The 21,881-nt window shown below is 40.9% G+C and overlaps 1 protein-coding gene across 1 annotated transcript in view; it reads left to right on the top strand.

The window, feature by feature from the left end:
- LOC126481005 (structural maintenance of chromosomes protein 5) overlaps positions 1 to 21,881 on the top strand; it is a 173,221-nt gene that overhangs the window by 128,977 nt on the left and 22,363 nt on the right. Inside the window, exons 13-14 of the mRNA XM_050104459.1 lie at positions 8,625 to 8,754; positions 17,906 to 18,152. Of these exons, the coding sequence (XP_049960416.1) occupies positions 8,625 to 8,754; positions 17,906 to 18,152 (377 nt within the window). The remainder of the gene's footprint in view (positions 1 to 8,624; positions 8,755 to 17,905; positions 18,153 to 21,881) is intronic.

Here is a 21,881-nt window from a genome sequence, read left to right as displayed (position 1 = left end):
TGTGCAAGCTTTTTCATCTCCCAGTACCTACTGCAACCTACATCCTTCTGAATCTGCTTAGTGTATTCATCTCTTGGTCTCCCTCTACGATTTTTACCCTCCACGCTGCCCTCCAATACAAAATTGGTGATCCCTTGATGCCTCAGAACATGTCCTACCAACCGATCCCTTCTTCTGGTCAAGTTGTGCCACAAACTTCTCTTCTCCCCAATCCTATTCAATACTTCCTCATTAGTTATGTGATCTACCCATCTAATCTTCAGCATTCTTCTGTAGCACCACATTTCGAAAGCTTCTATTCTCTTCTTGTCCAAACTATTTATCGTCCATGTTTCACTTCCATACATGGCTACACTCCATACGAATACTTTCAGAAATGACTTCCTGACACTTAAATCAATACTGGATGTTAACAAATTTCTCTTCTTCAGAAACGCTTTCCTTGCCATTGCCAGCCTACATTTTATATCCTCTCTACTTCGACCATCATCAGTTATTTTGCTCCCCAAATAGCAAAACTCCTTTACTACTTTAAGTGCCTCATTTCCTAATCTAATTCCCTCAGCATCACCCGACTTAATTAGACTACATTCCATTATCCTTGTTTTGCTTTTGTTGATGTTCATCTTATATCCTCCTTTCAAGACACTGTCCATTCCATTCAACTGCTCTTCCAAGTCCTTTGCTGTCTCTGACAGAATTACAATGTCATCGGCGAACCTCAAAGTTTTTATTTCTTCTCCATGAATTTTAATACCTACTCCGAATTTTTCTTTTGTTTCCTTTACTGCTTGCTCAATATACAGATTGAACAACATCGGGGAGAGGCTACAACCCTGTCTTACGCCCTTCCCAACCACTGCTTCCCTTTCATGTCCCTCGACTCTTATAACTGCCATCTGGTTTCTGTACAAATTGTAAATAGTCTGGCTTAGTATAAAGCAATAAATGAGTTGTCTGTGGCATTCAACTTGGCACTGACTAGTGAATCATAAAGCATGGAAGTAGGTAACAAATGCAGATTTGCCATACTGGCTGCCTTGTATGTGGGTTTTAGGTTATTTTCTCCAGTGAATTAGATCAATGATTCAGTGAGCGAGCACTGCTCAAGGTAGTACAAGCATACTGGCAATTTTATTGGCTACTATTGGTGCAGAGAATGCACTACCTAATTTGTTGTCTTGACTCATTATTGTTAGAGGGATCAGTCCTGCACTATCACTTTGACGCCCATACATTTAATACAGAATTGATCCTCAAACCATTTTTGAATTCATCACTTCTGTTCATCAACAGTTGATGAAAAGAAGTGATGAATGCATGTCACAGAAATATGTTAGCTGTTAAGTACCCCACACTGCATGTTAATGGTTTCGCATGGTGCACAATGTCAGCTATATTTTGTATTTTGGATATGTACTCATATCTTGTGATATGACAACTGGTCTATAAGACCAGAAATATGTATTTTCGATGATGACCTGTCTCAGATAGGTCAGATGCTTTTTAACATTTCAACATGCACTTGAGAATGGCTACAGAGCTGAAATCACGATTGCGTGCAATAAATGGACAATTAACAGTCACATGGTGGAAATTGCTTCCAAAACATCTATACGACTGTGGTCCCCCACGAAGGAAAGAACAAAGATAACCAACCAACTGAAGACAATGAATGCATTGCCACTTGCCACTAAAGAATTTCTGTACCGACGCATACCGCTGAATCCAAGTTTGGAACTTAACTACTGACTACCATTCAAATTTAAAGCTAATTGTATGTATGTATGTATAAGATACTAGAAAACATAAAATTACAGTGGTGAATTCTTATTAACTCTCGAGTGGGCACGCCGTTTTGTGCTGCTTTATGATAACATGTCCCCACATCGCATAAGTCATAACACAGAAGTTATGCCAACTCATGTGGAAAGCACTTCAGCACCCACCCTACAGTCCTGATCTCCCTTCATGCCATTAATTGCACCTTCGATCTCTTAAAAAAGGCTTTGAAGGGTCGATGATACCAGTCGGAGCAGGATGTGTGGCATATAGTTACGGACTTCGTCATGCAGTGTGTTTTACCAAACAGGGTATCTTCAACTTGGTGTGTTGGTGAGATGATTGCCTCAGTCCTCATGGCAGTTCTGCCTGATTGGCGTAATAATTCTCAACTGTACAGCCTTCAGATGGAAACTTTTTGATTGCCCCTTACATTTTCTCATGCATATTTGGTTAATGGTTCGATCTGTTTAAACACCTGTTACACATATATATCACAGTGAACTATTTCGAAAACAGTGCTAAAAACTTCTTAATTTTCATGAAATAAGGGAAGACAAGAACTCACCTGTTATTAACAGATATGTGACACATAGAAACATGCAACAGAAATGTTACATTCGTCAACGATGTTTTCCAAGGGATTTCAGTAGTTTTGTTGAAAAATCAATGCTAAGTGAATGCCTGCCAGCCAACAAATTTTGTAATTTACTCTTATATGTGAAATTTGGGAAAATAGTGTTCATTCACACACCCTTGAGAAAATATAACCAAAAACGAGCAACTACTACCAAGCAAAACAATATGCATGTTCAGTCAGCTCATGCCCAACAAACCTGACAAATGTGGTCTCAAATTCTAGATTGTTGCCAATGTAATGACAAAATATATAATGCTTTCCCATACCTCAGAAAAAAAGCATGCATAGAGAGAAGCAACAACACAGAGAATACATTGTTTTTCACTTCACGGAGCATTTTCTAATCAAGGAAGAAATATGATGACAGATAACGTCTTCATGTCTCCTTAACTTGCTAAGACCCTCAAAAAAACTTTAATAGTTGGTACAGTGAACATGTTCCGTTGTGAACTTCCTAATTAATTAGAGGAGCCTGATGCTGAAATACTCTCCATCACCATTCAGCGTCAGACTGACGACACAGACTGAACCCTCACTGTATACAAAGGGAAAAAGAATAAAAATGACTTTCCTTTGAGTACACTACAAGCTGAAGTAGCAATAAGTAAAGAAGGGTAGAATGAAAAAAGAAACCTGGAACCATAACATTCTAGATTGCAACAAATTTTGAGGTGAATTTAGTGGATCAAATGACCTCTAAAAACCACTAAGGTTGTGTGTGGGAGATGCTTGGTGAATGTCTTCAACTACAACTTGAACATGGTGGGAATAAATCCATGAGTCGCCTACAAAGTAGTAAAGAGCAAGAAAATGGGGAGGAAGTAGTTCATACTTCAGCTGGTGAACAAAGTCAAGGGAACGAAAGAGTGGGGACAGACAAAATAAGAGGGCATGGGACCAAAATAATGTAGTAAGCAGAAATAGTACCAAATCCAGCATAAGCAACAAGACCGGCAACAACAGTGTAAAGTGTCACGAAGTCATGTGTGGAAAATGTACTTGTAAATCAGAAATCTCCCACGCTAAGTGCAGATTCCATTGATCTGAGTAAAAACTACGACAAAACCATGCGTAGAACACATATGAATATAACATAAATCATACAGTATGTGTTAAATGTGTTTAGAAGGTTCTAAAAATAATTGATAACAGTAAGTTTACAATTTAGGAAACTTGTTACCATGAGCAACTATAAATTGGTAAGACTTTAATAAAAAAAAGTGAGTACTGTATTAATGATTGTTTTAAATCATTATGGTTATTACTTGCAAAATGTTAGTGATTAACTTACACTAAAATAAATACTTCTTTCAGTCATATATGAAAAAAATTTATGCGGGCTCAAAATGACCCCTTTCCACAGTTTCAGGAATACCAGAAACTCCGCAGTTTTAGTGTTAATACTTTTTTCAGTTTATGTGAACAATTGATTTAAACTTCCATCAAGACACACCTGAGGATGAATTTTTTCATAAATATTTCAGGAAATATGCAAAACTCAATTGTTAATTTTCGCCTCCAAAAATCACTTCAGCTTGGTTTATTAAACACTGAAGAATGCCATCCAGTACCACATATTAAGACTTTTCAACCATAACATACATAGTAGTGACTTGATCATAGCCAGAACAAACACTGATTACAACATCGTCATACAAACATTTATACATAATTCATTTATTAATAATTGCTGCAGGAGATTTTGTGCAGCCTTGGGCTGCTTCTTGCAGTGGCCAACTGATGAACAGGTGAAATTTGAATGTGGTGACTTGAATTTTTTGTGCCGCTCGAAGAACAGCCATTATTTCTTGCATGCTTACGGTGATGGTCTTGCAAAAAGTAAAACAAAAAACAAAAAAAAAAAAAAAAACACTTGGTCATTTTACCCTAAATAATTATTAATATGAAAAGTCCTTAACATTAAAGTAACAATGTGTCATACCTTGTTATAAAGGAGATGACTCACCTAAAGAGTCGTCGACAGATGCACACACAAAAGGTACAGAGCTTTACTTTGCTTCGGAATGGAATTCCTTTCTGAAGCTGTAGGAGAAAAAAAAAAAAACCCACACACACACACACACACACACACACACACACACACACACACACACCTACCTGTCTTCCTACATTGTGCTCATTCTAGGGCAGACGAATGAGCACAATGTGGGGAGACACTTGTGTGTGTGTGTGTGTGTGTGTGTGTGTGTGTGTGTGTGTGTGTGTTGATCATATTGCTTTGGTGGTTCAACCAAGCACACATGCCCTGGCCTATGGAAAAAACTCTGCATCAGTGGTCAGCCATCTGCTTACCTGTGTACCTCAGTCGATCGGCTAGCCACCGTGATCTGTCAAAACACTCACCACTGCTTCCCACTCTGTGAGCTGGCCTCTCGTAATGTCACACCCCTTCACTTCGTGTTACACTTAACTGGTTAATTGCAGTATGAAGTAACTCCAGATTTTGTTGTTATAATTCAATTTTTATCACAGATCTGTACTTGCGCCAAAATTAAGGTCCATTTATGTGCTTATTAAGATTAACAACTTTATAAGTACTGAATTTTACATTCACCTATGGAATATTTTTTGACTGATGACATGTCTCTGTCACTTAGATTTTTAACCTGCTGTTTGCGATCTCATAAACACCATTATTGTAAATATGTGCTGATTTTGATTGCAGGTGTTCTCCTGTGATGACACCATGTGATTGTGACCAGTCTTTTGTGCCTACATTTCATCAATGTGGCTGTTACTCTTCCTCCACTCACCTGTGTGTATAGCCAGCAGTGCTCTATGCAATCTCTTGCCAGGGGTCAAATCCTGTATTGTTCATGTAGATCGGTACAGTGGGTTAGCCTCAGTAGTGACATCATTTTCGGTTCTTTATCCGAAGTTCCTATTTAGTAAGCTGCTGGGACCTGTTACCGATCGGTCCTCCTGCCTATTTTTCTATAGCTGTACCGAGAAGTTTTGGATTTTGGTATGGCACTCTCATTCGGTTCGGTGTGGTTTATTTGCACCTAGAATTTGTTATTTTAAACGTATTGAGTGGTTTTAGCTTCGGATTTAGTGATTGTGTTACTGAAGAATCACCGGAACCCATCCAGGTGGAAAGTGAGTTCATAGACTACTTTCCTTTGTTAGAAATATGGTTTGTATTGTTGTTACTGTGAATGATTATACCATAAAAAAAAAAGAAAAAAAAAACAGTTTCGGTCAATATTCTCACAAAATACCTGTTATTTTTACGTAATTAAGAGTTTAAAAAATCATTAAATTTCCAAAGGTCAGCTCTGCTTATGTATATTACATGAGTGCTAGCTTAAATTACTAGTGACTTTGCTTACTTTTTTCTGCAAATGGTTTACTTATTAATTGTCAAAATGTGTTTAAAACTTTTAATTAACAATGCAAAGGAATTTTGTGAAGCCTGATAGAGGAAACCTTCCAAAATGTCATGCATTTATGGCTTATGCCCACATCATTCGGCAACGAATTCAGCCTGCGTTTTCTCGCCTGGAATTATGTGGAATAAAGTGCTGCAGTCAAGCATGTTGTAATAGCACAGTGGATAAGGCAACGAAGTGCCGTGTCAAAGGTCATAGGTTTGCATACCACTGGGTATCAACATTATTTTTCTCCCCTTTCCGTTTGTAACACATTCTGAGACTTTGTTAATCGTCATAGGTAAGCATATTTTTGAAGTATTCGTGGTTGTTTACATGTAAGAGCGCACTTTCTCATTACTGAGTATCTTCGATTTCGTGACTTCAATATGTTTAAGAAATGAAAGATGAAATTGCTCTGCGTGAAACAACTGACGGTGAAATTTATACTTTTTCTTGTCACAAATAATTCACCATTTTTTTCTGAATACGTAGTGATTTCCGAGTGTGTGGTCAGACAGGAATCTAACAGCACAACTTAAATTACTGCGAATGAAACTAGCAGCAATTGTATTTATACTTCAGCTTGTCACAAGTATGTATCTGCGATGAAATCCTTAACAAAAGTAGACAGAGATCAAAGATTCCCGCCACAATGTTTTTAGGCTATACCTTCATATATGAAGCATGTTGATTCATCGGATGCATGTTATAGACAACAACAAACCTCTGTAGTTGCTCTCGCCATGCACTCTCGAAAAGACTTTTTTTTTTTTTTTTTTAATTTTGTTTTTATGAACCAAATTGTTGATGCATCATATAGGGAAGTAGGCTATTTCATCATTTGTTTCTCTAAGAGTGAGTTACAACCATATTCTATGCGTGTTCTTATTCTTTGACACACTCTTAAACAATTTTTTGGGTTCGTGGAGATGTGTTCTGTCTATGCAACTAACTGAAGGCAGTTTATTTATTGCCATATGCGTTTCACATCTCTTATTTGTGAAGATGCTTCACAAATTAGTTGCTTCAAATTAGTTTTATAGACTGAACGTACCTCCATGAGTTTTGAAGCAAATCAAATAAGGAATGATGGAAAACATAAAAAAATGATAAATTTTTCTGGTGTTTCTATACATGTATTTGTACACTGTGGTACTACACTCCATTCCTAAATCCTATTCTAAAACAAGGCATTGATTTGAATGAGAATAAAATGACATAACATCACATTTATGACAGTTTCCAGAACACAGTCAATATTCTATTGTTGTCATGCATTCACGGAAGCACATGGTCAGCGAAATTTGAACAGTATTACGTACTCTAACCACACTTTTCGGTACTGTAAAGAGTAGCGTGCCTGTGTTGGCTGCTAGCCGCTTCGGGTTCGTGGCGCTGCATGCGCATCTGCGGATCTTAGGCAGATTGCTTTTGATTGGTTGGTGCAAGGAGAACTGACAACTGCATTTCGGTTTTCTAGGACCTTTTGGCATCATTTCTGAAATGCTTGCAGAATAATGTTGGGGCTCTCCTTCGAAAACAAGACCGTATGGTGAACTAGCGTGCCGAACTGATCGGCAAAATTGGGGAAAGATACAGAATAGGGCCCCAGACAAACCATATCTTGTCAAATTTTCAAACAAACAACCCCAATGTCTGATCATTTATTTCATTGTCCGTATGACTACCCAATGATCTTGCTTTTTCAACGCTCCCCTGGTTCAAAATGTCTCCGCTGTAGTTAGCTCTCCAAAGAGGTTCACCAAGACAAAATGCAACTTTTAGATTTAAATCAACTACATGTCCCCTTGACATCACAAATTTAAATATTTTAATCTGCTGCACTTGAGTATTGATACTTAGTAACTTTCATCCCACTCATGCTAAAGAGATTGCATAAATAAATATCAAAACAAATAAATAAATTGATTACTGACTAATCCCCAGGGATGGGAGGAGTTGTGATATCTGTACAGTAATGATGCTAGTAGTAATAGTAGTAGTAGTAGTAGTAGTAGTAGTTTATTCATGCACATATTACTACAACTGCACATATCTTACGAATGACACACTAAAAAGAATATGTTGCTTGATGGTAAAACATTGTGAGCATTCATTCCTCCAAAATTTATTGGTATGATCCTGAAACACCCTGTATGAAATTCGTTCTGTCTCTCAGCTCTCTTTATCCCCATAATGAAGTTTTCATTTTTCGAAGTGTAGTATTCAATATATGCTTCTGGCAATTTGAAGTTTAGAGAAGCCTTCAGACAACTCTGAGAATCTGTTTATCATTATTTTGTATGAGAGTTGATCTTGCAAATTTTTAGTTTTCAACCTCCTCTGTTGTCAAATTTATTTTTTCAGCTACCATATTAGCATGCACAGTCCTGTGTAAAATCGTTTTCCTGTTGCTTTTTGTTAGTCCTCATTAATACCTGTAACAATGGTTTGTTATGAAGTACTACATGAGTAAATTCTTAAGAAATTTTTTCGCTCTCTTTCCAGGATGTATGCATAAATTTATCTTTCCTCTTGTTTGTATTGTAATCACAAATGACCATTGTGTTGCTTTAAACTACACACATTCCAAGTCACACAGTTTTGAGCAGTGATAGTGTTTTGCCCCCCCCCCCCCCCCCCCCCCCCCACACACACACACACACACACACACACACACACACACATTGATACATTTAAATAATGTAATAATAATAAACCTAAATATAGCATTCTGTACAGTATTTTTTGGTGTTGTCACAACTACATTAAAACTTGTCCTTAAATATTAATTTTACTTTCCTCAGAAAGCAGCAGATATTCTGCCTCTCACTCAATATATTCCGGAGAAAAGCTTACGGAGAATAGTCGTGTGACAGAAGCAAATTATTTCACACGATCCATTAGTATTAAAGAAATACAAGTAATAGAAGAGAGGTAAGACATGTAGATGTTAACATTTGTGCTTATGCTTGATTGGTATTGTGGAATGTTACAATACTGTGCTTTTATTTATCACATAAATTATCTACGAATATAACAACAGAAGTTTCATTTTTAAACTGATTTTAGTGGGCCACAAAAGGGAGTCCAATTTCGATATCACTCTTCTTCCTGGGCTCAATCTCTTTCTCAGGTCATCTTCACATGTTCCAACTCTGTTACATATTTCTCCCCCCAAATTATTTATAACATTCACAATTTTTGATGGTTACATTATCTGATGCACTGATTCCATTCCCATGTTGAAGTATTCTGTCTTTTTGATGGTTAACTTCAGTCACCATTACTGAGGAGTTCTATTAATTTCCTCTTCATTGGTCACAGCTGCCACCTGTGAAGGGAAGTGTATGCACACTGTAGTCTTCTAACTGAATTCCCATTCTACTGAATTTATTTTTCCAGTTGTGCAAGGCGATTTGTAGACATGTTTTGAATAAATTCTCCTTTCCATCATCAGCTGTACATTTCAGAATGCCCTTTTTTATATCAAAACACAATTTTAAAAACATTTTCTGATTCCTTATGTAATGTACACTGGTTATAAGTGTCTGGTATGTACTAACTGCACCCATCATAAATTATTACAGGAAACATAAAATGATCTGTGTTGTGAAGTATGAATGTATCTTTACACACTTGTGAAAAAATCAGGCCTAACAAAAAAGATGAAACTTAACGGGTTTGTGGTTTTAAAAAAGTCTTTGATAGATAACTATTTCTCTCCTTTAACGCTCTTCCATGCTGCAATATCCCTCCACTTACGCAAACAGATAATATCAGCTGGCATCACTTCCTCCTGCTCACTAATGTACTGCAGTGCTGCCTCAATCATCTTGAACCCTTCCAAATGCGCCACGAGATTTTTCCTGTCATGTAAGTTTGCCTCCTCTTCTTGCATTCCTTCCCCTGTGTTACTTCCCCCTGTGTCACCCTTTTTACGGTATTGTAGTCACTTAGTTCATCAATTGCAGTCCATTCTGTGATGTCCTCTGCATCGACATCCTCATAGTGTGGTACATTTTTGAACAATGAAACAATATCATTGTTTCCATCTCTGACCTCAGTTTCAGACATGGATTCAAAGTTAAAATGTTCACCTTCATGTTCTAAAAGAATTTGCAAGACCTTACAAGTGGTATGTTAGAAATCTCTTCATACACTTTGCCCAACCACCTGGGGTGGGGTGGGGTGGGGTGGGGTGAGGTGAGGGATGGAGAGAGGTGGGAGGCAGGCAGGGGGTTGTGGGAAGTATCTAGTGGCTCGTAGGAGAGTGGGGAGCCGTCTTTAGTAGGTGTGAAATTGCATGCCCAGCTGTCTGCCACATACCCCCTACCTGCACCTTTAGCTAGCCCACAGACGACTCCCCACCCTCCTACAAGCTGCTAGACACTTCCTCCCACCTCTCTTCATCCCTCACCCCCACCCCACACTCCATCTCAGCCCAGTACACTCACCATGGGCCAGGAAATAGCTGGCAGCTGACTGAGCACAATGTAGGGAGACATGAAACTTCCTGGCAGATTAAAACTGTGTGCCAGACTGAGACTCGAAATTGGGACCTTTGCCTTTTGCGGGCAAGTGCTCTACCATCTGAGTGTGCATCTGTGTGTGTGTGGGGAGGGGGGGGGGGAGTTTAGTGACAGTATGTATGTACACGTATAAAACTATTTCCAAGACTGCTATAAAGTTATTTTGATATTTGATATCTGTTCCAAGAATATCTAATAATTATGTTGACATATGCACAATTTTGACATTTTAGCAAGTCTGTGGTGACAGTATAAGAAAATAGAATACAAGGATCCTATAAATGGTAATTAATTATTAAAATAAATTTACAGTAATCCTGCGCTGATGTGACACAGAGGCACAAGAAAAAGATCATCATCAGTCCTCTACAAAGTAGTCTCCTTGGTAATGCACACACTTCTCCCAGCACTTCTGTGATTGTTGTGCTTTTACAAATGGTGATCAGCTGGGCTGTTACATTCTGTGAGATGTCTTGAATCAAACTGGGTTCCTTTCAGGGTCATTTTCAGCTTTGGAAACAGTTAAACGTTGTTACACAGAGTCGTGTTGGGGGAGCCAGAAGCCTAACTACCGTAGGAATGTTGTGTTTGATGAGGAGAGTCCAAATCAGATGAACAGAATTTGAGAGTGTGCACTATTATGATGGGGCTGCCAAGTTTTGGTGCCCACAGATCTGATCATTTATGCAACATCACATCATATCACGAGGTGGCCAAAAGTCCTCCTGGTCATTCTCCTTTGCAGTGGTTTGGTCTTGTGGTTGATGACGCAACACCCCGTGAAAGTTGAAGAAGATGGTCAATGTGACCTTGACATTGCTGTGGTCCTGCTGTGCTGCTTTCGTCTCAATGATGCCGCATGTTTCCACTATAATAATGATGTTCAGAAAATTGGAGTTACATTTTGCATTGTCCAGCACATGCTGCACAATTTCCAGACTGCATTACTTCTCATCCATTGCCAGCTGTTTTGGTATGAATTTTGCAGAAACTCTACTTATGTACAAATCATTGGCCAAAACTGAATGTACCCGTTCAATGTTCACCCTTTCCATGTTCGCAAGTTTTTGTATTGTGATATGACGGTAGTCCACAAACAAAGTCTGCATGTTCTTAATGACATTGTCTTTCAGCTTGTTGAAGGTCTGCCTGAACTCGGATTGCTGTCCACTGATGTGCTGGCATTTTTGAAGCAGTTGTACCATTTATTTATCTGTGGATTGCTCCTGAAAGCCTATTGAATCTGTGAATGGTTTCAACTTGGATATCATCAAGCTTTTGGCAAAATCTGTAACAATATCACTACTCAATTCATTCCATAATTTCACAACTTGTTGGAATCTGATGAGCACTCATTGCATGTCCTCACTTGTAGGCTGTTCAAGTCTTGGTTCTGCCCAAATTTTTATTGACGTCATCCCATTATACAGCTGATGGTTGTCCACATTTGCAAATGAAAATATATTTCATGTTGAACAATATTTGGTACTTTCTCAACACACCTCATATATGAACACAACATGGCACCTGAACAGGCATGAAAAAAACTTTGTAAATGTCAACTAATTTCTCTGTCTCTTATACTGGTTAAAATAGTGGATTTCTGTGGGCAGACAAAATTTGAGTATCAGTTGTTGCATGTAATACAGTGTGTACATAAAGTCCGGGAACACTTTCAATTATTTATTGCACAAGAAATATACATTGTACAGATGCCATACACATAGCATTTTGAAGAGAAACTCTGAAAGTTGTTTTTTCTTATACAAACATTTGATATGTGCACCATGAGCGACTCACCCTGCGGGTCCGGGGGCTAGAATAGGCCCAAGGTATTCCTGCCTGTTGTAAGAGGCGACTAAAAGGAGTCTCACACTTTTCGGCCCTATGAGTTCAGGTACCATTCTATGGTTTGACCTGCCACTTTCAAAATTCTGCAGAAGTGCAGGCCATATGGGGAAGGACTCCTAATGTGGTGCACAAGTGCCTTTAGATTCATTCTCCTGAATCTTGTCATGGCTTTACATCTCCACCTGCGATTCATCTATTTGGGCGAGGACACTTTCCGGGGTATGTCATCTTCTTCTGTTGTCTCCTGTCCTCTTTCACCTCAGTGACAATATCGGATTTCTCTGCACCCAGTATCCAGCATGGTAGCCAGTCCATTGTGGTGGGGCCATCATGTACCCATTTGGTGGTAGCCCCCTGACAACACAGGGATCGCACTGCTGATGCCTGAGCTGTAAACTCCCCACATATACTGAGGAGTAGATGCCTGTCTTCCTGGGGCATCAGGACTCCCGGCAATGACCATCATGCCAGTTGGCCTTTGCTGTGGCTGGGTTGCACCTGTGGGGAGAGCCCCTGATCGGAGGGGGTGGCATCATAGTGGATAACACACAACGAAAAGGACTAAGTCATCTCGTGCTGGTGGCCATATGGCACCAGCAGTCTCTAAGAAGGGCAATATAGAATACAATGCCTACAGGTATGACCCTAAATTGTTTCCCTCCCTCACTACACCATGGGGGGAACGTAGAGCTACAGAATGGAGAGAGCCATATTCGCCTTGATTTTTAGTCTGTAGCAGAACCGATAGGGACTCTCTGTCTACCTACTACGCCTAAATTTTTCATTGAACACCTTGATAATAAGTTTGGAGAAGTGACAGTGCTGTCCAAGATGCAAAATAGCGCAGTCTTGATTCAGATAACATCCCCAGCCCAATCCCGAGCGTTACTCGCCTGTGACAACCTGGGTGATATTCCTGTTTCTGTCACTCTCCATAAAAGCCTCAACATGGTCCAGGGGTTTATTTTCCATCATGACCTTCTCTTGCAATCTGACGACGAGCTCCACGCCAATTTAGAGTGGTGGGTTGTTCATTTCATCTAGCGCATTTACGGGGGACCCAAAGACAACAGGGTTGCTACTGGTGCCTTCATCTTGGCCTTTAAGGGTGATTCATTGCCTGAAAAGGTCAAGGTGATAGTTTACCGCTGTGAAGTTAAACCATATGTCCCTCCCCCTATGCGGTGCTTTAAGTGCTGGAGGTTCGGGCACATGTCTTTCCGCTGCACTTCCAGCGCCACATGTCGAGACTGCGGATGTCCACTGCACCCAGATCCTCCATGTGCACCACCTCCCACTTGCATCAGCTGTGGAGAGCACCGTCCCCCGTGCTCGCCAGACTGCCCAGTACTCCAAAAGTAGTGGAAAATCATGGAGTACAAGACCCTGGACCGGTTGACTTACACAGAGGCTAAATGTAAATTCAAAAGATTACACCCCATTCGGTTGACGTCGCCGGCCAGAGTGGCCAAGTGGTTCTAGGCGCTACAGTCTGGAACCACGCGACCACTACGATCGCAGGTTCGAATCCTGCCTCGGGCATGTATGTGTGTGATTTCCTTAGGTTGTGAGGTTTAAGTAATTCTAAGTTCTAGGGGACTGATGACCTCAGAGGTTAAGTCCCATAGTGCTCAGAGCCATTTGAACCATTTTTCGGTTGACGTCAACATTGCTGCAGCTACATCACCATCATCGTCCCAAGTGCCAGTGGTTCCTCACTCTGTGCCACGAACAGTGGGCCCTCTGGGTCACCAGAATACATCCACCCCCTTGGTGGTAGGGGTCCAATCTTCCTCCGTTGCTCCTAAAGCACCTACTTCAGGAGCAAGTCCCCCCCCCCCCCCCCCAAAGTCCCCTCCCCTGCCAGAGAAGCAACAGCCTCCTCCAGCTCCTCTCATGCGAAAGGGGTCCCTTGGGGCCCTCTTTCCCAAAGTCTCCACTTATGCCATGGTGGACACTCGCCAATGGCTCAAGGAGCCAAAAGCTGCTGGATGAAGAGCTTCACGGTCTTCCTCCGTGCCTGAAGCTGCTTCGTAGAAATCTTCCCAGCAAGCCCCTAAAGAGAAGCGAGAGAGCAAGCAAACTAAGAAGTAGTCTGCTAAGGAACAGGACCCTCTGGTAACCCCAACACCACCACTCCCTGTCAATTCAGTATCTGAGGAAGCAGTGGAGATCTTGGTGTCCACTGCGGACCTGGATCTCACTGATGCAGTTGGAGGCAGCCAGTGCCCTGAGGCATAACCTGCCTCCTTGTGCGCTTCATGCCTTCCCAGCCTCACAATAACGTCATCCTCCTGTGGAATTGCGGCCCTTTTGTCTGCCACCTGGCTGAGCTACGGCAACTGTTAAACTTTACTTCTGCATTCTGCATTGCCCTCCAGGAAACCAGGTTCCCGGCAATGCAGACCCCTGTCCTCCGTGGCAATAAGGGATATATCAGGAACTGTAGGGACTATAATAGTGTGTCAGGTGGAGTATTCGTCTGTCCTGAACTAAGTATGCAGTGAGCCTTTGCCCCTTCAAACCCCTCTTGAAGCTGTGGCTGTCAGTATAAGGACACAGGAAATAACTGTCTGCAATGTGTATCTTCCTCCAGATGGTGCAGTACCCCTGAATGTATTAGCTGCACTGATTGATCAACTCCCTAAACTTTTCCTTCTTTTGGGAGATTTCAAAGCTCATAACCCCTTGTGGTGTGGCACAGTTCTTACTGGCCGAGGCAGAGATGTCAAAAATTTACTTTCACAACTTGACCTCTACTTCTTAAATATTGGGCTGCCACACATTTCAGTGTGGCACATGGAACATATTCGGCTATTGATCTCTCGGTTTGCAGTCCTGGCCTTCTCCTATCTATCCCCTGAAGAGCACATGACGACCTGTGTGGTAGTGATCACTTCCCCATCTTCTTGTCACTGCCACAGCGTCAGGCCCACAGATACCTATCCAGTTGGGCTTTAAACAAGACAGACTGGGAAGCCTTCACCTCTGCTGTCACCGTTGAATCTCCCCCACATGGGAACGTCGATGTTGTGGTTGAACAGGTAACTACAATGATCATTTCTATGGCAGAAAACGTGATCCCTTTGTCTTTATACCTAGGCCGCAGCTATGCCTGTATCTTTCACATGGCCTAAAGGCTCAATTCATCCCACGGCTCTCCGCTGTCACTTCATCTCAACTCTTGACACGTACCGAGGCCATGAAGTGGTTTACACCAATGGCTGATGGTCATGTAGGCTTCGTGTATGTCCATGGAGGACATATTGAACAGCATTCCTTGCCCTATGGCTGCAGTGTTTTCAGATGGCTCCGAGCACTATGGGACTTAACTTCTGAGGGCATCAGTCCCCTAGAACTTAGAACTACTTAAACCTAACTAACCTAAGGACATTACACACATCCATGCCCGAGGCAGGATTCGAACCTGCAACCGTAGCAGTTGCACGGTTCCAGACTGTAGCGCCTAGAACCGCTCGGCCTGCCCGGCCGGCACAGTGTTTTCACTGCAGAGCTGCTGGCTTTATTTCGTGCTCTTGAGCACATCCATTCATGCCCTAGGGAGTCGTTTCTTCTGTGTTCTGACTCTATGAGCAGCCTACAAGCTATCGACCAGTGCTACCCTCGTCATCCTTTGGTAGCGACCATCCAGGAGTCCATCTATGCCCTGGAACGATCCGGTCGTTCAGTGGTGTTTGTGTGGACCCCAGGACATATCGGAATCCCAGGCAATGAACTTGCTAACAGACTGGCCAGACAGGCTACACGGAAACCGCTTATGAAGATTGCCATTCCAAAACTGACCTGTGTTCGTTTTTATGTCACCAGGTTTTTCATCCTTGGGCGACGTAATGGCGTAGTCTCAGTATGCACAACAAACTGTGTGCCATTACAGATATTATGAATGTATGGCAGTCTCCATGCAGGCCTCTCTTCGGGACTCTGTGGTTCTCTGCAGGTCCGCATTGTTCACACTTGGGTGACCCATGGTTACCTCCTGTGCCATGAAGATCGCCTGAGTGTCAATGCAGTACCCAGTTGACAGTGGCCCGTATTCTGGTGCACTGTCCCAATTTGACTGCCCTGCGACGAAATCTTTGGTTACCAGATTTGGTGCTGCTAATTTAACTGACAGTTTTACGTTTGATTCGTGAGAGTGGGTTTTATCATTTGATCTAAATTTTAGCGCATGTCCTTTGTCCCTCTGTGTCCTCCACCCTTGTGCTTTTAGGGTGGAGTTTTACTGTGGTGCAGAGTGGGCTGGCGTCTCCTATTTATTCTCATTGTCAGTCAGCATTGTCGTTTTAATCTCTTTTACCTATTTCTTGCATTTCTGTGCTTTTCATCTCCCCTTTTTTCCATTTAAGTGTGTGTTGCCCTTTTGTCGTTCTTGTGGTTTTTCCTTTCTCTCCATTTTGTGTTGTCAGTCTTGCTTGTTTTATTCTCAACCTTGTGGCATTGTTTTATTCGGAACAAGGGGCCGATGACCTAGCTGTTTGGTCACTTCCCCCCTCTTTTAAGCCAACCAACCAACCATGATTGACCTGGCAGATATCAATACGGTAATCGAATTCTTGCCATACCCGTCCCAGCATGACATCATCAACTATGGCAGTCGCTTCCCGTGTTCCCTCCCGGAGCTCTGCTACATCACATGTTAGAGGCGGTACATTCACCATATCTTTAATGTGTCCCCATGGAAAAAAGTCAAATGAAATGAGATCTGGTAGTCAGGAGGCCTTTTCATGAAACAGCTGTCCCCTTCTGTGGCACGGGTGATCCTTCAATGCGGCAGCTCTGTGTTCAGGTGCCCACGAATTTCATGATGAAAATGAGGTGGAGCCCCATCCTGCTGAAAGATGAATGGAGATTCTGATTGCATTTGAGGCATCAGCCATTGCTGCATCATGTCCATGTAGGCTCTCTGTGAAGAAGAATGGCCCGTTCAGTTTTCAACTTGACAAGGCACAAAAAACATTTAGCTCAAGTTCAATGCATTCGTGTGAATGCTTTGTACCCCAGATTCAACAATTATGCCTGTTCACTTTCCTATTGGTGTGAAAAGTGGCTTCATCACTAAAAATTAAGCAATCAACAATGCCGTCCCATTCTCATTCAGTTTTTGTAACTGCGAACAAAACTGAAAACGCTTGCCTTTTTTATTGTCATTGAGCTTCTGCCGCAGGACTTTCCGCACTTTTATTGGAGCCATTTAGAGTTCATGGGATGCACAACGCACTGATTTCTTTGGACTCCTAATGAGTGTGTCTCGTACATGCTCCACATTCACTTCACTCACACTGGGACGTCCGCTTCTCTTTGCCGGGCACAAGCAACCTGTCGTAACAAATTTGTTGTGCCAGTGGTAAGTGACCTTCCTTGTTGGTGGGTTCTTACCGTACTGGGTTCGAAACATATGTTGAACAGCTGTAGCACACTTGTTTTTGTCCAACTCCAACACACACAAAGCTCACCAAACTACGCTGTGGTGGTGTACATGAAAAAAAACTTTCAGGGTTTCTCTTTAAAATGACATACGTATGATATCTGTACAATATTTGGTTCTTGTGCAATAAATAATTGAAATTGTTCCTGGACTTAATGTACACCCTGTATATGGATCATGCCAAAGTTTTCACTACCAATAAGTTCCCATTACATGAAAGAAGACCTAATTCAGTATTTGGCTGTTTCTTTCTTCATAGGAAAGAAAAATTATTACAGGAGAAGCAGCAAATTTCACATGATCATCACACAGTGGTACAGCAATTAATGCATCAAGAGAGCAAATTGAAAGAGCTTGTTAATAAGAGAAAACAAATACAAGAAATTGTGCAGAATCGGCAGGCACTCGGTGCACGCATTAAGATTAAGCAAAATCACATAAATTCACTTGAAAAGAATAAGATTAATATTAAAGAGGAAGAAGAAAAGTTCAAAAAGACTGTTAAGGTGAGTGTTATTCAGACCTTTGTGATAATGGATTTCTATGATCTTTCTGGTTTGATTTTCTGTTTCAGGTTATGATGATTTTGAGATGTATTGAGAGACATATGTAGCCTTGTATAGTTTTCAGAATAATTTTGACATTTTGATATGATACATTAATTTTTGAGCCGAAATTCTCATATAAACACACTAGTTCAATGACAGAGTTGTAATGGTAAATTTAGGTAATTACAGGTAAGCACTTTTTGCTGTAAATGTTTTTTCATGATTTGAAATGTTGTTTCCATTTCTCCCGCTCATACTTCCAAGGCTTCTTTATGTACCCTATTTGCTGTAACCCATTTACACAAGTATTTAAAGCCATCGATAAGTTCTGTTGTTCCGTATATGGTGTTAAACTAAGTTTCATTGACTTTGATATGTGACTTTATTTCTGTTCTTTCAAAAGATACTTGCAGGCGATTTGTTCTGCCACTTACTTCAGAATATTAATTTGTTTTGCTGCCATTTCTAAATATTCTGTCATTATACGTATATCGTCTGCAAAACTTGTATAGTCTTCTTCCAGGCCATTCTTCTTAGCCCCAATCCTTAAATGTTTAAACAGATTCCTCTCACCATTCTTGTACTATTTTATCATGTAATGAAGATGAGTAGTGGTAATCCATCTTCCTGTTGAACCCTTGTTCCGATTACAAAGGGTTTAGAGAAACTTTGTAGAAATTTTATTTTGGTCTCTGTGCTAATGTTACTTCATAGTAGTTTTTCATTAAGTCCCATTTCAGCCATTATGTTAAGTAGTGCATAATGGTCGATATTCGTTGTTGAGGTCTTCAGTCCAGAGACAGGTTTGATGCAGCTCTCCATGCTACTCTGTCCTGTTCCAGCTTCTTCATCTCCCAGTACCTACTGCAACCTACATCCTGCTGAATCTGTTCAGTGTATTCATCTCTTGGTCTCCCTCTAAGATTTTTACCCTCCACACTGCCATCCAATACTAAATTGGTGATCCTTTGATGCCTCAGAATGTCCTACCAACCCATCCCTTCTTCTAGTCATGTTGTGCCACAAATTTCTCTTCTCTCCAATTCTATTCAATACCTCCTCATTAGTTATGTGATCTACCCATCTAATCTTCAGCATTCTTCTGTAGCACCAATTTTGAAAGCTTCTATTCTCTTCTTGTCTAAACTATTTATCGTCCACGTTTCACTTCCATACAAGTCTACACAGCATACAAATACTTTCAGAAATGACTTTGTGACACTTAAATCTATACTCGATGTTAACAAATTTCTCTTCTTCAGAAACACTTTCCTTGCCATTGCCAGTCTACATTTTATATCCTCACTACTTCGACCATCATCAGTTATTTTGCTCCACAAATAGCAAAACTCCTTTACTACTTTAAGCAATTCATTTCCTAATCTAATTCCCGCAGTATCACCTGATTTAATTCGGCTGCATTCCATTATACTTGTTTTGCTTTTGTTGATGTTCATCTTATCTCCTACTTTCAAGACACTGTCCATGCCATTCAGCTGCTCTTCCAGGTCCTTTGCTGTCTGTGACAGAATTACAATGTCATCGGCGAACCTCAAAGTTTTTATTTCTTCTCCATGGATTTTAATTCCTACTTCGAATTTTTCTTTTGTTTCCTTTACTGCTTGACTAATATACAGATTGAATAACATTGGGGATAGGCTACAACCCTGTGTCACTCCCTTCCCAACCACTGCTTCCCATTCATGCCCCCTCAACTCTTATAACTGCCATCTGGTTTCTGTACAAATTGTAAATAGCCTTTCGCTCCCTGTATTTGACCCCTGCCACCTTCAGAATTTCAGTCAACCTTGTCAAAACCTTTCTGTAGGTCTACAAATACTAGAAATGAAGGTTTGTCTTTCCTTAATCTATTTTCTAAGATAAGTAGTAGGGTCAGTATTGCCTCAAGTGTTCCAACATTTCTACAGAATCCAAACTGATCTTCCCCGAGGTCAGCTTCTACCAGTTTTTCCATTCGTCTGTAAAGAATTCGTGTTAGTATTTTGCAGCTGTGGCGTATTAAACTGATAGTTCAGTAATTTTCACATCTGTCAACTCTTGCTTTCTTTGGGATTGGAATTATTATACAGGGTGATTCAAAAAGAATACCACAACTTCAGGAATTTAAAACTCTGCAACGACAAAAGGCAGAGCTAAGCACTATCTGTCGGCGAATTAAGGGAGCTATAAAGTTTCATTTAGTTGTACATTTGTTCGCTTGAGGCGCTGTTGACTAGGCGTCAGCGTCAGTTGATGCTAAGATGGCGACCGCTCAACAGAGAGCTTTTTGTGTTATTGAGTACGGCAGAAGTGAATCGACGACAGTTGTTCAGCGTGCATTTCGAACGAAGTATGGTGTTAAACCTCCTGATAGGTGGTGTATTAAACGTTGGTATAAACAGTTTACAGAGAATGGGTGTTTGTGCAAAGGGAAAAGTTCTGGACGGCCGAGAACGAGTGATGAAAATGTAGCACGCATCCAGCAAGCATTTGTTTGCAGCCCAGGAAAATCGATTCGCAGAGCTAGCAGAGAGCTGCAAATTCCACAATCAACTGTATGGAGAGTCCTACGAAAAAGGTTAGTTATGAAACCTTATCGTCTGAATTGAACGTCAACTACCCGAGGCGATGGATCGGCCGCCAGGCAGCCCGTGACAGAGCACTTCATCACTGGCCTCCAAGAAGCCCTGATCTTACCCCCTGCGATTTTTTCTTATGGGGGTATGTTAAGGATATGGTGTTTCGGCCACCTTTCCCAGCCACCATTGATGATTTGAAACGAGAAATAACAGCAGCTATCCAAACTGTTAAGCCTGATATGCTACAGAGAGTGTGGAACGAGTTGGAGTATCGGGTTGATATTGCTCGTGTGTCTGGAGGGGGCATATTGAACATCTCTGAACTTGCTTTTGAGTGAAAAAAAAACCTTTTTAAATACTCTTTGTAATGATGTATAACAGAAGGTTATATTATGTTTCTTTCATTAAATACACATTTTTAAAGTTGTGGTATTCCTTTTGAATCACCCTGTATTCTTCTTGACGTCTGAGGGTATTTCGCCTATCTCATACATCCTACTCCCTAGAGGGTAGAGTTTTGTTAGGCCTGGCTCTCCACAGGATGTCTGTGTTTCTAATGGAATGTTGTCTACTCCCGGGGCCTTGTTTCGACTTGGGTTTCAGTATCTTATCTCCTATTATTATCTCCTATTTCATCTTGATGTACATTTTCTTCCATTTCTATAATATTGTTCTCAAGAACGTCGCCCTTGTATAGACCCTCTATATACTCCTTCCACCTTTCTGCTTTCCTTTCTTTGTTTTGAACTGGGTTTCCATCTGAGCTCTTGATATTCATGCAAGTGGTTCTCTTTTCTGCAACGGTCTCTTTAATTTTCCTGTAGGTGGTATCTATCTTACCCATAGTGATATGCACCTCTACATCCTTTCATTTGTCCTCTAGCCATGCCTGCTTAGCCATTTTGCACTTCCTGTTGATCTCGTTTTTGAGAAGTTTGAATTTGTTTTTGCCTGCTTCATTTACTGCATTTTTATATTTTCTCCTTTCATCAATTAAATTCAATATTTCTTCTGTTACCCAAGGAGTTCTACTAGCCCTCGTCTTTTTACCTACTTGATCCTCTGCTGCCTTCACTACTTCATCCCTGAGAGCTACCCATTCTTCTTC

Source organism: Schistocerca serialis, chromosome 5, assembly GCF_023864345.2.
Source record: "Schistocerca serialis cubense isolate TAMUIC-IGC-003099 chromosome 5, iqSchSeri2.2, whole genome shotgun sequence".
NCBI lineage: Eukaryota > Metazoa > Arthropoda > Insecta > Orthoptera > Acrididae > Schistocerca > Schistocerca serialis.
The sequence above is the reverse complement of the archived record's forward strand: the minus strand, read 5'-3'. Positions and strand labels throughout refer to the sequence as shown.